The sequence below is a fragment of the Rhopalosiphum maidis genome, chromosome 2, assembly GCF_003676215.2.
Source record: "Rhopalosiphum maidis isolate BTI-1 chromosome 2, ASM367621v3, whole genome shotgun sequence".
Classification (NCBI taxonomy): domain Eukaryota; kingdom Metazoa; phylum Arthropoda; class Insecta; order Hemiptera; family Aphididae; genus Rhopalosiphum; species Rhopalosiphum maidis.
The window spans coordinates 51222112-51238126 of record NC_040878.1 but is presented as its reverse complement, the minus strand read 5'-3'; the positions used below and the strand labels follow the sequence as shown (position 1 = coordinate 51238126).

At 27.5% G+C, this 16015-nt stretch overlaps 2 protein-coding genes across 3 annotated transcripts; both read right to left on the bottom strand.

Annotated features, from left to right (window-relative positions):
- Nucleotides 1-16: 16 nt before the first annotated feature.
- Nucleotides 17-2359, bottom strand: LOC113551282 (palmitoyltransferase ZDHHC3). Its single transcript, XM_026953441.1, has 6 exons — nt 1934-2359; nt 1683-1868; nt 1089-1225; nt 937-1021; nt 651-863; nt 17-329 (listed from the first exon to the last, which is right to left on the bottom strand). Exons 1-6 carry the CDS (start codon nt 2021-2023, stop codon nt 174-176), a joined length of 867 nt encoding a protein of 288 aa, XP_026809242.1. The 5' UTR covers nt 2024-2359; the 3' UTR covers nt 17-173.
- Nucleotides 2360-9014: 6655 nt separating this feature from the next.
- On the bottom strand, nt 9015-15674 carry LOC113554457 (ras-related and estrogen-regulated growth inhibitor). Of its 2 annotated transcripts, none has more exons than XM_026958328.1 (5): nt 15237-15673; nt 13599-13655; nt 12380-12453; nt 10367-10565; nt 9015-9863 (listed from the first exon to the last, which is right to left on the bottom strand). In XM_026958328.1, the coding sequence occupies exons 3-5, from the start codon at nt 12428-12430 to the stop codon at nt 9643-9645; spliced, it is 471 nt and encodes a 156-aa protein (XP_026814129.1). In that variant the 5' UTR covers nt 12431-12453; nt 13599-13655; nt 15237-15673; the 3' UTR covers nt 9015-9642. The 2 variants fall into 2 exon arrangements, with proteins under 2 accessions (XP_026814129.1, XP_026814128.1); XM_026958327.1 differs by having other exon boundaries at nt 9016-9863; nt 15250-15674.
- Nucleotides 15675-16015: the final 341 nt, after the last annotated feature.

Below are 16015 nucleotides of genomic sequence, written 5' to 3'. Positions count from 1 at the left end.
GATCCTCTGTGTTAATAAAAGAATCATTGTCTTATATTAGATACAGTCATCATTTTTAAATTTATAGTATTATAAATTTATTTTAAAATAACAAGAATATTATATAGTAAAATCATTAATATTATTAGGTACGAGAGGTAAACTTTTAAAATATGTAAATACTGTTTATATCACTAGACCTGTAGATAATTATCTACTTTGATCTTAGGAGCTGGCTGTGAAAAAGGTGATAGCCAAGTTATGGAAACCCTACCAAATACAGCTTGTAAGCTTTTCCATTTAGATTTTTTCATCCATCGAGCTTCTTCTTTTTTTAATTGTTCAATACCCTGGAACACATACGATAATTATAAAAGATTATTGATAATTTTTGTATGTACATTTTTTAACCTTAACTAAATAATATTTACAAATGAATTTAACTGTATGTTAAATACTTGAAAATTAACAATATAGAATTATAGTTGAAACACATTAATATCATGACCATTTATCAGTTATATATTTTGATCTTTTTAAAGAAATTTTTATATTTTTATATACTTATAATTTAATAAAAAGAAACGGTTTATATACAAATTATATAAATAAAATGATAATTTATCAAATACTATTTTTGTAGATCATAAACTAATAAGTAACATATTTACCGTTTCATCAGAGCATATGGCTTGTAGTTGAGTGGCAAACATTACCATGGTGAAAATTGCAAATAGTAATGCTTCAAAACCTAAAAATATCAAAAAAACTACTGTTGCGGGAGGTGTATACCAAGAACATTGCTTCCATTCGGAATGTAGACACCAAACAAATTGGCTTACACACAAGTATAATGCATGCATTGACATAGCAGCAATGTATAGCTAAAGCACAAAATTACAGAATGATTATAATATTGATTGTATACATTTAAAAATGATTATATATTATTAATACCGTAAATAATACAAAAAATTTCTGATTTTTTTCTCCAACACAATTGTTAACCCATGGGCAATGATGGTCCATTTTTCTAATACATCTACAAGTAATAATAAAGTTTGATTATGAACAAGTGATGTTATGAGTTAAAAATTATTTTAATGAACCTTTGGCAAACTGAACAGTGATGGGCTCTTGAAGGTTTAATACAACAGCATTTTGGACATTTATATATTACTTGACCCTCACGTAAACCTAAATTTTGTATCATTTCTTTTGTAGCATTTCCTTTTGGCACTGCACCCTGAACAATGATTTTAATAGTACAAGTTAACTAGATTGTTCATAATATAGTATAACACATTCAATCATGATAGTTTATATACATAAAGTGATAAAATCAAAGTAAGTAAACATACTTGTGATAATAAAAACAACTTTATAGTGTTAATATAGAATGTAATTATTACGTTCATAATGTGTAAGCATTAAAATAGAGATCCTCCATAAATATATCTTTTGATAAAAAAAAAATTAATGACCACGCATTTTGATATGATTTATTTACTGACCTATTAAACTAAATTATTTCAAGTTGTATTATAAAATAGACTAGCTTTAAAAAACAACGTGTTAAACGAATACAAGAAGGTACATATAAAAAGTACCTAATGTAGTTTGTACTTTTATCAATACCAAAATTATGCAAGTATTGTAACATGATATTGTATGAAAACTACAATGAGTTTATGTAAACATACCGGATCTGTAAACATTGTGCGAAGATGAGAAGCCATCGCAAGGAAAGCAAAGATTTGGAATATCACCATGTTGACACACTGAAAAATTGGATATGGGCATGGTAGTAGTGTGACAAAAGTAACTACAAACTCAGCATACAGTATCAACAGCCATGTGAATATAGCGCATATAATACCACATATGTCCTGGAAAAACAAACTGCATGAGGGGGGAAAAACAAAAAATAGTATATTTATTATATTATTGTTACTTGAATACACCACATGGAACCACCGCAACATCGGTTGTGCGGATCTACTCCTTGGTTTGGGTAAAAAATCACTTGATCATTGTCGTCCATGGCCGGTCACTTTTTATGCCACCAAGAGGGTGTTGAGCAACGTTCATCGCACACGTATCAACAGTAGACCACAAACTAACGGAATTTGGACAGTCATTTCAGGTCGCTGTTGTACGTGCATGGGCTATGCTACTGGTAGTAGTGTTTATTAAAAAATTATTGTCAACAATTAAAACGACGACAGCCGCATATACCGCGAATCGCACGGATTTCGGAACGAAAACGATCGGGAACAGCAATGGCTGCAATATCGACTAGATGACGACGAAGATCGACGACATATAATTATTCCATTAAAATTTAAAATTTGGATGCATTTTCTTATCATCTTTCTTTATCGCGTAGGTGCGAAACTGATTTGTGTCTATTTCTATTATCACTAACATAGACGATTAACAGCGCCAGCCACGGCGGCACCGGCACGGCTATAAAGTATAGCCACTATAGATACTATAATTTGGAGAATTGATTATTATGTAAAAAAAAAAAAAATAGTTGTCTATTGTATGTAAATATAAGAATATAGGTAAATATTAATATGAAATAATACGTAGAATGCTGAAAACGATTTATAATAAATACAAATAATAATTAATAGATAAAGTGAATACAAATACATATTTGCAAGGTTCGTTAACTGTTGCATAGCCTAACCTATGGCCGTAGGTATACCTAACATTTGCAGGATCACTAGTGTATATTTTAAATACTATAATTATATCATCAAAAATATGAAACCGAAAAAAGTACAAACAATTCTATTATAAATTGTTTTTTCATACTGCCGATAATTTCGTAAAATGATTAAGTCGACAAACTGTGATCGAGGACAGTTTATCAAATACGATCTATACATTTTAGGGTCGATAGACCAATTGCGCTCAACACATTTTAAAATACCTAAGGACAACTAATTAGTTATAAATTATAATTATATAATAAATGAATACACTAACCAATTTTTTGCAACCATCAATAATAACAAAATAAAAATAAATAATTTTTTTTTTACATTTAACAAGTTACTTTTGATTATCAGTTATTTAAAATTTAAGTCATACTAGTTACATTATAATTCACATTTAAACTATTTTTATAGCACTCTCCGATTTTTCCCGTATACAATATATTGTGTTTAACGAAACAATAATTAGGCTGATAAATATCCAATGATAATGAATATTTTTTTTCATCTATCACTCAAATTCATACTTGCCTAGTTACATCAAATGCAGTAGTGGATTTAGAGGGGGTGCTTGGGAGCTGAAGCTTGCTCCGTTCCGTGTATTTTTATTAAAAATTACTAATAATTCGCCAATTTAAAAAAAAAATAAAATATGTTAAATTGTTTATAATTTTTATATTGCTTAATTATGTTTATTTTTAAGTACCAAATTATTAATTTTTTTTCCCCAAATTGTAGGTACATAATAAGTCTTTAGGACTATTATTATTAATAAAATAGCACCCACCATAAAAAAATCCTAGATTCGCCACTGATCAAATGTGCGTAACAATAATAACAACGTTTTATAAAAATCCCGATACTGATAAAATATGTTTAACTAGTAATCAAGATCAATATATAAGTTTTTAAATTTCAAACATTTTAGTGTGTAGATTTTTATGTTGATGGACATGGACATGGGCGTAACTTGGGCAATTTATATGAGGCAAACCTTATTTTATGTCGATAAACCGTAGGTATACTTAAAGATACTTAAAGACTAAATATAGATACTTAATCAGTGAACACTGGAAAGCATAGCATAATAATACTAAGCTAATTAGTAATTAGCTAAACCTTTATTGTAGCACGTAAAATTAAACGACCTTTAAGTTATCGAAATTAATATTGTATTGGTGTTACAAACTTCTAAATATTTTCATCCCAGTTGTCTTTTGTACTCAAAAATTTTGAAGAACGTTAAGTATTTTTAAATTATTTTCTGCAAATTTTGTTTTTGTATTATATACATATAATCAGTGGCGGATCCAGAGGGGGGCGATTGAGGCGATCGCCCCCCCTCCCTGTTCTCTCAAAAAAAATAGTTTAGGTTCCTGATTTTAGTTTTTGACGTAATTATACTTCAAGGGTAACAAAATTATACTGATATATATTTTTTTATTACTATTATCTACTATAAAAATTTTTTTTTTGTTCTGTACGAGACTGTGGAAAGTAACATATGTATGTACCTAAATAAATACTTTATCAAAATTAATGTGTGCCCTTTAAAAATCGCCCTCCCCCCCTGTTATCATGGTCTAGATCCGCCCCTGCATATAATATTGTATCTAACATGGGAGAATAAATACTAATTTTGAAATATGATGCAACGTTTATCGAAATAAAAGTTTCACCCCTGCCTAATCTTGAAGATATTGTTCATATACTTGGAATTATGGGTGGTGAAATAGATTCTTTGGAAGCTAGCTGTTCTGTTTCCATCCAAATTTGGTCGAAACTATTATCACTGCGAAGAGATTGTAGCTCCACAAGAGTAGCTGCTATTAATATTGAAATAGTAGAGAAGTTAGCATTTTTTTTTTTAAAATGTAGTGACAAGGAGTTAGTTAATTCAAAAACTAACTTTATTAACTTTAAACAAAATATAAACTCAGTTATATTTTTCGGTTTTCTTGAAAAAATAATTCTTACAAATCTAAAATGCCTTTTTGATAATAATTTTTTCAAATTAATTTACAGAATACCAAGAGGGCATTGCCTCTTTAAATTATCGAGGGAGCAGTTGCCTCCAGTTTACGTCTATGTTAATGGAAATATGGAATTAGATCGAATAACAATATATTCATATCTCAAAATACCAAGAAAAATTTGAATAAAAGCACAAAAATATGAGGAGTGCAACTAGTATTACACTGACCTTAAATAGAAACTTTGTTTTAGGTGCAATTGGTTCATACCTTGATCGAGAATAAATTATATAGGTATGTTTGTAACTTAGGTATGCGCCGTACAGGCCATTGTAGATACATAATAATCAGAATACGGATATGTCTAAGAAACTAAGAACAAAATTAAATAGTTGGGATAACAGCTAGGATTGGATAAATATGCATATACTATATGAATTCTTTATTTTGATTATTTTCAATTTCATATTTAATTGATTACACTAGTAAGTCAAAATTATTTATTTTTTAAATAGTTGGCAATATAATTTTGTTCTTTTTCGAGACCTTAAAATATATAATAAAGCACAACCATTCAATAAATGGAGTTCTAAACGTTATTGGTTATTACTTATGTATAGGCGACTATATGGTAATTTAAATTTTAAATCACGATTCGATGTGTCTAAGCATTTTTATATTGATAATTATTATTGTATTCGTGTACGGGACATGCATCTTTATCGCAATTACTTAACTTGACTTAGATACTGCACTCGCGCAGTCGTGTATATAGGTACAACTTCTACAACATCGCTTGGCATCACCCAATTCGTTCGTGTCAGGCTGGTGAAGTGATGTTGATGTACTGGTATGTTGTATACGTTTATAAATTTACATTAAATTTACTACCTAATATTTAGTTTTTTAATAAAGTAGCAGGGCTGTGAATTTGTAGAAAAGTGAATTTTTTTTATAACTGTGAAGTAAGTACATAATTTGAATTATGTAACAACAAATCTATTTATGAAACTTTTATTTTGAATTTTTTGACTTTTTAATATTTTTAGGTCATACTTTTCTTTAGTTCCTTAGTTCATTTTCCGATATTTTTAATTAAATTTCGTCAATTAACATCATTGAAAAAAAATAGTTAAAAATATTAAAATTTTATTTTTAAAAAAATGTTTCAGTCGAGTAGCACATTATTAAAGAATCAATCAACTTCAAAATTAAATAAACTTTTTTATAATTTATTTATAAATAAATGTTTATGCATAGATATGTATAATATATTAATATCAATATAAATATAAAAATCAAATTAAAAACCATTTTAACTTTTAAGTGCATTTTATACTATAATTTTTGGCATTTTAAATGCATTTTTCAGTATTTTTTAGTGCATTAAATTCACAGCTCTGGTAATGTGAAAATAATTTTTTAGTTATAAGTGCTTCGCACTTCAATGGTTCTAATAGTGTTCCAACATACATATATATATAATATATTTCTTCCTATTGATTGGGCATTATAGATATAAGATGGGTACTTTAGATATTATGTAATATTTTTAATTTTTCGATAATTTTTGAGAAAATATCGAAATATTGTAAGAATAAATTGATATTTTTTTTTTGTACTTGACTCACATTTTTGCTGATTGCCAATCACTTTTTAATCCCTGTTTAAAATTATTTAATTTTTTATATAATATTATATACTATATAGTAACAATATTATCTCAATGATCCCTCCATTATATATATATTATATAAACCCTCTTCATTTATATATGTATATTATTTGTAACAACAGTTTTTTTAAATTTATAAATATATAATTATAATCGTTGAGCTGAACAAACTGTATTAATTTTTATATTTGAAGATATTAAAAAAAAAATTTAAATAAAAGTGACATTTACATAATTTCTTTTTTTAATAGGTAATAAGGTATAGCTTGTAAAGTTAAGATGATATCACACCCGCATATGTTGTCTCCGTTTTACCGACGAATAACAGCAAATTGTTCAAGCTTTACATAAGAAAGTTATCTGTGTGTTCACTCATTGATTTTTTACAATATTTTTTATTCTTAGGCAAATAATGAGTATTTTTCATATATGTATAACTTACTTAAAAATTAAAATATAAAAAATCAACAAGTACACAGATATTTTTTTTACTAAGTTTGATAAATTTCCTATTTGTAAGATGGATAGATGTATTCGTTTAAGAAAATTTATATTAGTGTACAATAATTTAAACCTATTTCCATAATTTTTCATCATACGTATTCATAACACACGTATTTTGGATAAATTGTTTGTTTTAAAAATAATTTATAGATTTTAATTTAATAGTGTTTATGAAATGTAGGTATCAATTGTTGGTATTTTATTTAAATAACGTATAAATTAATCAATAATATGAATACCTATACTACAAATTACGGACTGTTAAGAAAGTGGAATTGACGAATTTACAATTACTAAGAAACGTATCATAAAAAATATATTTATTAACGATGGCCCGGATTTTAACGAAAGTAATGCAACTAATTTTAAAGTGATCACTTATATGGTGATGTTGAGTAAAATTATTTTTGTGCTCCAAAAAAAAAATTCATTCGATGATTTTTTTAAAAAGTACCTATTAATTTTTATTTTGCTTGACAACAATCACTAGGTTATAGAAGTGGTGCACGAATAGGCCAATGTACTTCAAGAAATATATCGAGATTGAGTATTATTAATAATTTTTATCGTGATCTCACAAAAGAGAGAATATAACAGCCTAACTTTTTACCGCTTCTCAACATTCAGCCTTATTTAACGAGAAATTCAGTTTTCAATGTCATTATTATAGTTATAGCTTCAGAAAAGTCAAGGAAGAAATTATAAATTTGGTGTTGAGACTGGATTGTATTTATAAATTAAATATGTATACCTACATTAGGTGTTTAATAAATGTCCTTGTCTTACACATACAATTTTATAAAGTACCTAGGTAAAAAAATAAAAACATTATTTATAAAATCATTTGTGTCGTGTTAGTGTTGTTTGGTAGGGGAGGGGGGATTACATTTTTTCGTATCGGGGCGCATATATTATATTCAATGTGCGTCACAACCGAACGTATGTTATTGTAGAGTGCAGACCATTGTGTGTGTCATGTGGTATTTCAGTATTTCAGTAACGAGAAAAATAAATATAATGTTAAAATCAAAACTGGTGGTTGACCGTGGATGAGTATTTTATTTATGAAAATTATACAAAAACGTTTGTCTTGGTTTAAGTAAAATAAAATCTGGCAACACTAACCTGGGTAACGGGTGTAAGTCATATGAATATTTTGTCGGCGCTCCTGTAATTGAAACATTGAATTGAAATATTTTCCCCATCTATGGTTTTTTAATAATATTCTAGTACTATAGTCTATAGTATACCAAATATAATGTTTACAATTAAATTTTAAAATACTCCTCTAAGTGATATTGAAGTTGCAACATCAACATAATATTATGTGCCCTACAGGCGTATTTTGTAAAATACTCAAACCATACATGTTTTGGTAATGCTACTACAACTATGAAGAAAATAAGAATATTCGTTAATTAGTATAATATGTTTGAAGTGATAAACAATAGTCAAAATTGTAATCGAACATTTGAAAATAAAATAATATATTTTACCAGATTTATAAAATTTAAGTTACAGTTATACCTACTAAGTACTAAGTAGTAGGTACCTACTAATAATAATTTATAACGCATTAATTATATGTTATTCTAAATACACGTATAAAATCGTTGTCACTAAAGATTGTATCTTTGTGTCACTACAAATACTAAACCCGAGTTAACTGTATAAATAAGATTTACATTGTGGACTGTGGTGCATTCTAAGATGCATTTATTTTTCATTTCGTTAATAATAATAATAAAAAAAAATGATAAGTACGCAAATCAGTTTGTTATGTAATGTTTATAGGGATATTATTACATTTAACAATTGTATGTTAAGATGTGATGTATTATAAGTTAGGTTAAACAATAAAACAATTAAACGATTATAAATGTTGAACATATATTTGAAGTATACGATAAAAAGTATGTTGTAGCAAGTTTTAATGTAAAGTGCGAAGAAATCACGTCATGATTATCATTTTTAAAATCTACAATTATTTAAAACATAAATCACAAAAAAGCATATAATTGTATTATATTTTCACTTTTCAGACTATAAAATAAAAAGATAATTTGTTGTCACGTTCAGATAATAATAAATGTATATAATAATGTCTTTTTGAAAAAAATATAGTGCTATTTACAAATAAGCTAAATTTAAAGAAAAACATTTTTTTATGTTAACACAAAAATGTACTTGAGGTATATATATACATACATAATGATAATGTATATCTAATGAGTGTTTTATTTAAATTAATCTGCATCCAGTTGCAGTATGCGTGTAATATATATCATATTTCAATATATATTAGAATAATGGGTATGTTGCAGTTTCTGAAATCCACAGTTGCTCGCATCCAAATTCGATGTATATAATTATAATATATATATATGAACATTATGACCAAAATATATTTTGTTATTGTATATATTATATAATACTATTACATATACAAAATAACTCTTTTATCACGAGCTAGACAATATAATATATTAGGATATCAAGTAATATTTATTATTATATTAGGAATTAAAATTTTTTTCTAGTTTCAAAAACAGATAATGAAATCATAGAAAATGTAAATAATATGTTCCCATAACGTTTAAAAAATAAACAATTTAAAAATTCCCTTAGCCTTATTGCCGAGATATTAATTATCTGTGGATAACATAAATATTGTGTATACATCATGTTTCATGTACTGATGAAGTGCATATACTATATATTATTGTATACCACGCGGTTGTAACTTTATAACCAGAAGATTGTGTTGACATCGTAAAATGCATTATTCTTTTGGCAAAGCGCTGTCGCTTTTACCTCGGGCGTACGCCTTTACAACAGCCGTCTTACCACCTAACATTCGGTCCAGCAACGATTGCTTGTTTTTCCGCCGAACACTCAACACCTCTCTGCACACTTCAAGGAACACCTCGGCGATTTGTCCCACTTGTTCGGCAGCCGCCACCTCGGTGAAACAACATTCGAAATCTTTCGCTAAAATTTCACCTGTAGCACCACAGGTATAGAATAATAATTATATTGTTAGCTATAATAACATTTAATTAATACATTTATTCAAATATTTTTATAATATATGTCGGGTATTGATTTCATTTTTGTTCAGAGTATCGTAGTGCAATATATCAATAATTGTAAAAGTCAAAATTCTATTAAAAAAATTAAAAAAATAAAAAGGGTCTATATATGTTCCATTTTTATAATGATAATATATGTATATATGCATATATACAATTATCCTGTAAAAAGGGATACAGGGCTATCAGCTTATATCCCGTACAAAATAAGTGTATGTGGTTATCATAACCTTCACCACCACGATCATCACGGCGGGAAAGGTCATTTGGGATTTTTTGGCGTCTTTTCAGTAAGCACAGAGCTTAATAATAGTGTGTCTTTAAAAAATGTGATTAACAGTGGAACAGAAACTACGGAAGAAAATAAAATATATGCCACTGGACATACTTTGTAGGTACTATTAATGTAGGTACCTTCTTCCGTGCTGACTTGTCTGAGATGAACCATATCAGCCTTGTTGGCCACCAGTGCCACGGGCATTTCAAAAGCGTCTAACATAGTTTGTTTTACACGCCGCACGTAATTGAACGATCGTCTGTCTGTTATAGCGAATACTAGCACAAGCGCGTCCGCCCAGTTGTAAACATCGTTTAAAGGTAACTCTTCGTCATTCTATAAAAAAAAAATATATGTTTACACGCAGGCAAACAGTGGTTTGTTAAACAACTGACGATGATAATGATATGTAATTCGAAATTGATTTAAATACCACGTTATCTATTTATATATTTATATGCACATAGTTTACAAGATTTAGATACAAGTATAGTAGTTAATGATTATGCTTAAAATGTATTTTTCAAGAGTCTATCAAATTGAGAAATAAGTATAACAGGAAATATAGTCTAGGTATAACATATAATTATTAACCGTTCAAGCACAAAAGTTTACCGTAGTTTAATGTTACGAGTATAAAGTATCTATATATATATATATATGCTTATAGGTAAACACGTTAAGTATTCCCTATATAGATAGTTTATTCTTTATGGGCATAATACATAAACAAGCTTAAAAAATTAAAAATAAGTTAATTTTAACTTTTTTTTTAATTTATATACTAATAAATACTATTGTCTGTTATACATTTAAACTCATGGCATATAATATAGGCATATGCCATATGGGAATTATATTGCGAGACTATAATTAAATATTATAACTAATATAGTTGATGATAATTTATTATACAATTTAACATATTAAAACTACTTTTAATTATATATTAAGTATACCTATAAATAAAATCCAACTAACATTTTTTAGAGGAAATTTTTTTTTTTTAATGATTCTTGTTGGCCAGCTATAATCATATAATTTTTAGATTTAACCCACCACCTCCTGATAAAAAATAAAAATAAAAATATAAGCTTGTTTCACCAGTACCTTTTACAGCGAAACTTCAAAATAACGATGTCGAATAAGCAACAACAAAAAAATCGCAATATGGAGGAATTCGTTAAATAAAATGTAATTTTATTTAAAAATAAAGGTTTTAGTTCTTAATAATATTTCGTTTAACAAAAAATTTCGTAAAATGGAAGTTCGTTGTATGGAAATTTCACTTTATCTATATTATCTATTATTGACTATTATACATTTGTCATTTTTAACTACCTACCTACTGAAAATCGGCAATACAAAATATTGTTGTCAATGTTATGGTATGGCATAATCATATAAATATATAATTATTATAATATTATTTATTATATCATTATAAATTAAAGAATAATAGAATAAAATGAAAAATGCTTACGCTGTGGTTCCAGAATAGCCCAGAGTATATTGTATACTTACTAATTACATTATTATTATTATTATTACAAGTAATTATTTATTATTTCCTATATGTAAGCACCACACCTGTCTTATGTTACTATATATGTAAATATATGATGCCCAACAAGACAATATAGTACATTTTACATTCAGAATTGATCATTTTACTATGTTAATTTTAATATTAGAGTGAATTTAAATTGTATAGGTAATATGACTTATTATAAATATTCTTACTTTTAAATTTAATAATAATTATAATAAGTTATATTACCTATACAATTTAAAGCTAAGAATATTAGGTACCTATCCAGAATCTACCATAATATTGCGCTTTTTATGAAATTTTAATATTCAAAAAAGTTATGTATAATTTAAAATTGTAAATTTTCCATGAATAATATTTTTACTTTTGAACTTGATAAAAGTCAATTCACTTTAAATACTGAGTTAAATAAAATCTTCTGAATGTAAATTTTGCCATATTATGATAATTTAACATTCGACAGTGCAATATGAGTATACGGCGTTCTTTTAAAATATTAACATTATAATATTATATGTATTATATTATTTTTAATGTATGTATATACATAATATAATAACTATATGTCTATAATCTATAGTATAGATTCTATACGTACCTTTGGACAGGTGTCTAGTATCTCGAAAAGAATCGGTTCGCTGTCCACCATCACTTCATGCTTGTACCTGGTTTCTATATTGCAAACGAATTCAAACAATCAAGTATAATAAGTATAATAGTATTTTGAAATTTCGTTAATCTAACTAGCTTGTTAACTTAATAATTGAGTAAAATACTTCATTGTAAATTTGTAATAACTTATAACTTATAAGTTATTATGATGAGTTCGTGAAAATCAATACGATAAGTTATTAAGTTTGTTTATACATATCTATGACTGTATTCAACAATAATTATAATTGTTTTTTTTTTTTTAATCACGCTATACTCAAAGATTTTAAATAGGTATAAATAAATAGATAAATATTTTTTAATAGTAATTTAGTTAACACAAACGCGTAAATTAATATGAAGGAAGAGCGTATTATGTAATGTATTTTTAGTATATTTTGTTAATATTTAAAAAATATTGAGTTCCACGATCATTACATACGTGCGAGTGTATTATCTCGTTGGTGATTAAAAAAAATGTCTAGTAAAATTAGTACAGTAGAGTTCGTTATATTAAGTTTTAAGCTTTTAGAATAAAATATATTGTTTTTTGCAATATTGACTTATATCTCAACGTTCTTAACGTTGACTTAACTTAATTAACTCAAGTCAATACTAAATTGTTTTAATTAACTTTCCCACCTTTGTAAATTACTATAGTAAAGTAATAACATAAATATCAAATATGGATACGCGTATAAACGTGTACAGTATTTATGAACACATTAAGTATATGTTTAGATGTTTTTAATGTCATTATTATTTCTTAAGATTTCATTTAAACATAAATTATTGCAATTTGCGAACTTATGCAAGATTAAACATTAAAGTCTATATGGCCTTAGCTTATTGTATATTATAGGATTCTCTGTTCACTGTGTACTATATGCAATCTCATCAATATTTTGTTTGGCCTTCAAAAGTTATTTTTATCCTTAAACGTTTTCACAAAGTATTTGTTTTAGTGTAAGTTTCGTACCATATAATTATTACGGAAAAAGAAAATTTAAATAAATACGATATTATGAATTATTTAGATACGAGTGTCTAATTTTATTTTATTACTAGTTTATAATAATTATTACATTTTATTTTTGCAGAATAATTTAACAATGAGTTTTCTGGGCTGTAATTCTATTTGCATTTATTTTCAAATTAAAACTTACCAGCTTGGTGGTCATATTCGCCAATATATCGCTTTGTTAAAAACCGCACCGTCAATGCTAAAAACAAGAGAAAAAAATAGTTAATTTATGTTATAATTATTTACAACTTATACGTTCATAAATATTTATTAAAGCAGAAATTCAAATCTTTATTATTTAACGAAAATAAAGTTAATTATTATGAAAAACTTGATTTTTTTTATCCTATTAATTTACACTTGATATATTAAAATTAGTATCGGTTGTTTAATGTATTATAATACATTATTATATATTCATATTAAGTATTTGTGGTTTTAATTTCATCATCACACCCATATGTGTTCTTTCCGTCTAACAAATGTACAATACAAAAAATTCGTGAATAGCAGTTTCAAATTTGTATAGTTAGATGTAATAATAGATAAAATCTGTGCTTTCTCGTGATATTATTACAATATTTTAATATTTTAATTTTTTGAGTTATGAGGATTTTTAAATTTTAATATCTTACGTAGGCATTACGTACTTAAAAATTGAAATATCATATCATTATTTGAAAGCACAGGATAATGTTTATAGTTTAATTTTTATAATAAATCAATTTTCTATTTTTTTTTTTTTTAAAGGCTATTTATGAATATAAATTTGGTGTGTCGCATGTTTGTAAGACGCCGTAAACACTTGTAATCGACTGAAAAATATTGAACTTTAATTTAACATTTGATTAGTATTGTTCAACCAAGAAACGTATTCAATAATTTTATTGAAAAATTTGGTAATTGGCGCCATTAGTAAATTAAAGAAACATATAATTTCAATTTCAATGCAATGTCCAACAGAAATAGAAAGCACGTGTCGTACAAATTGTATTGAGTTCATTATAATAAATAAAGTATATTATAAAAATAATAGTAATATTCATAGCCGTAGTTCTTGGAAGAGTTGAAACACTCATCATTGTACGTCTCGGTTATAATTAACATATACATTTTTATTTAGTAGGTTCCTATATTATTACATACATTATGATTATATACATATACCTATACAATACTATATTAGAAACCATTGGATTTATTGAAATATCCAGTGGAAAAACAATTGCAGTTTTTTCACATAGACATTCAAACTTAGAATAATTTAATTTGAATTTGGTTGTATCTTTCAAACAGGGCTGATACATCGATTGCGCAGAGGTGCAGTGCTGCATTGTAATTTAAAAACTGCAATATTTTCAACGTCTGTCACAGTTCAGTCAAATTGACTCCGATTAACGGAAGTCGAACAGATGGTTTCATGTCTGTAAAATTTAATTTATGAAAAAATGTTAAATTTTTTGGATATTGCGCATTGAATTTGATTTAATTATGTGTTAATTATAAGAAGTGGGAAGAACTGTTGTAGATACATCGATTTTTCACAATTAAATCCAGGAAAAAATATATTTATATGCAAAATGATTTTGTATATATTTTTTTAAGTATTATTATCATCATTATAATGTATTATAAGCTACTTTAATTATAACTTTAAACGTTACATGACTACATTTGGGGAGAGGAAGGGGGCATAATTGTCTGGTCTATTACAAGGTCTATTGACCCTTAACCGGCTCTCTGTCCAGTGAACATAATATTATTATCTAGCATAACATACGGGTGCTGCTCACCGCTTTTGCCGACGCCGGGAGCCCCCAAAACCGCTATCTTCACTTCGGTCAGCGATGACTTTTTCCGCCGGATTCCTCGGATGGGATTCGACGACATTCCGCGGCGCGATACAATATTATTGTAATGACAATGCGTAGATCACGTTTTCACCGTAAGACGAGCGCACGTGTACTTTATATATTTGCTGCGTATATATTGGTATATCAATTATTATAATGTCACCGGCACTTCACGCATATACGACCTCCGATCAGTATAACTTTTAAACGCGACGGATTCCGGTCTTCCGAACTGTCGAAAAACTCTGGCCGGGTGTTATAATATTATAATATTATCGTCAGTGTTATACTTCTTATAATATAGACTCGCGCGTTCGCGACAACGGTCGAGAATAATCGAACCCGTCCGAGGGGGAGAATCGCGCTTGCATACGCGCCACGCACAATATAACACAGTAAATAGTGTGTATAATATTGCATGTGTGTGTGTGTGTGTGTGTGTGTGTGTGTGTGTGTGTGTGTGCGTGTGTGTGTGTGTGCGGGCTTTGGCGCTCGAATGTGGGTATGGTTAATATGTGTGTTTATACAGCAATGTAATATATGTATAAATTATATATTATAAAAAAGCAGCGCGCTTGCTACTGCGCCCCGCGCGAGTTCTAAAAATAAAAGCCCCAGTCGGGCGGGCACGCCAGCAGTCGCTTCCGTCTCGCGCCTATTACCCGAAACGCGCGTGCCTAAGTACGCCGCGTCTGTTCGAGACGTT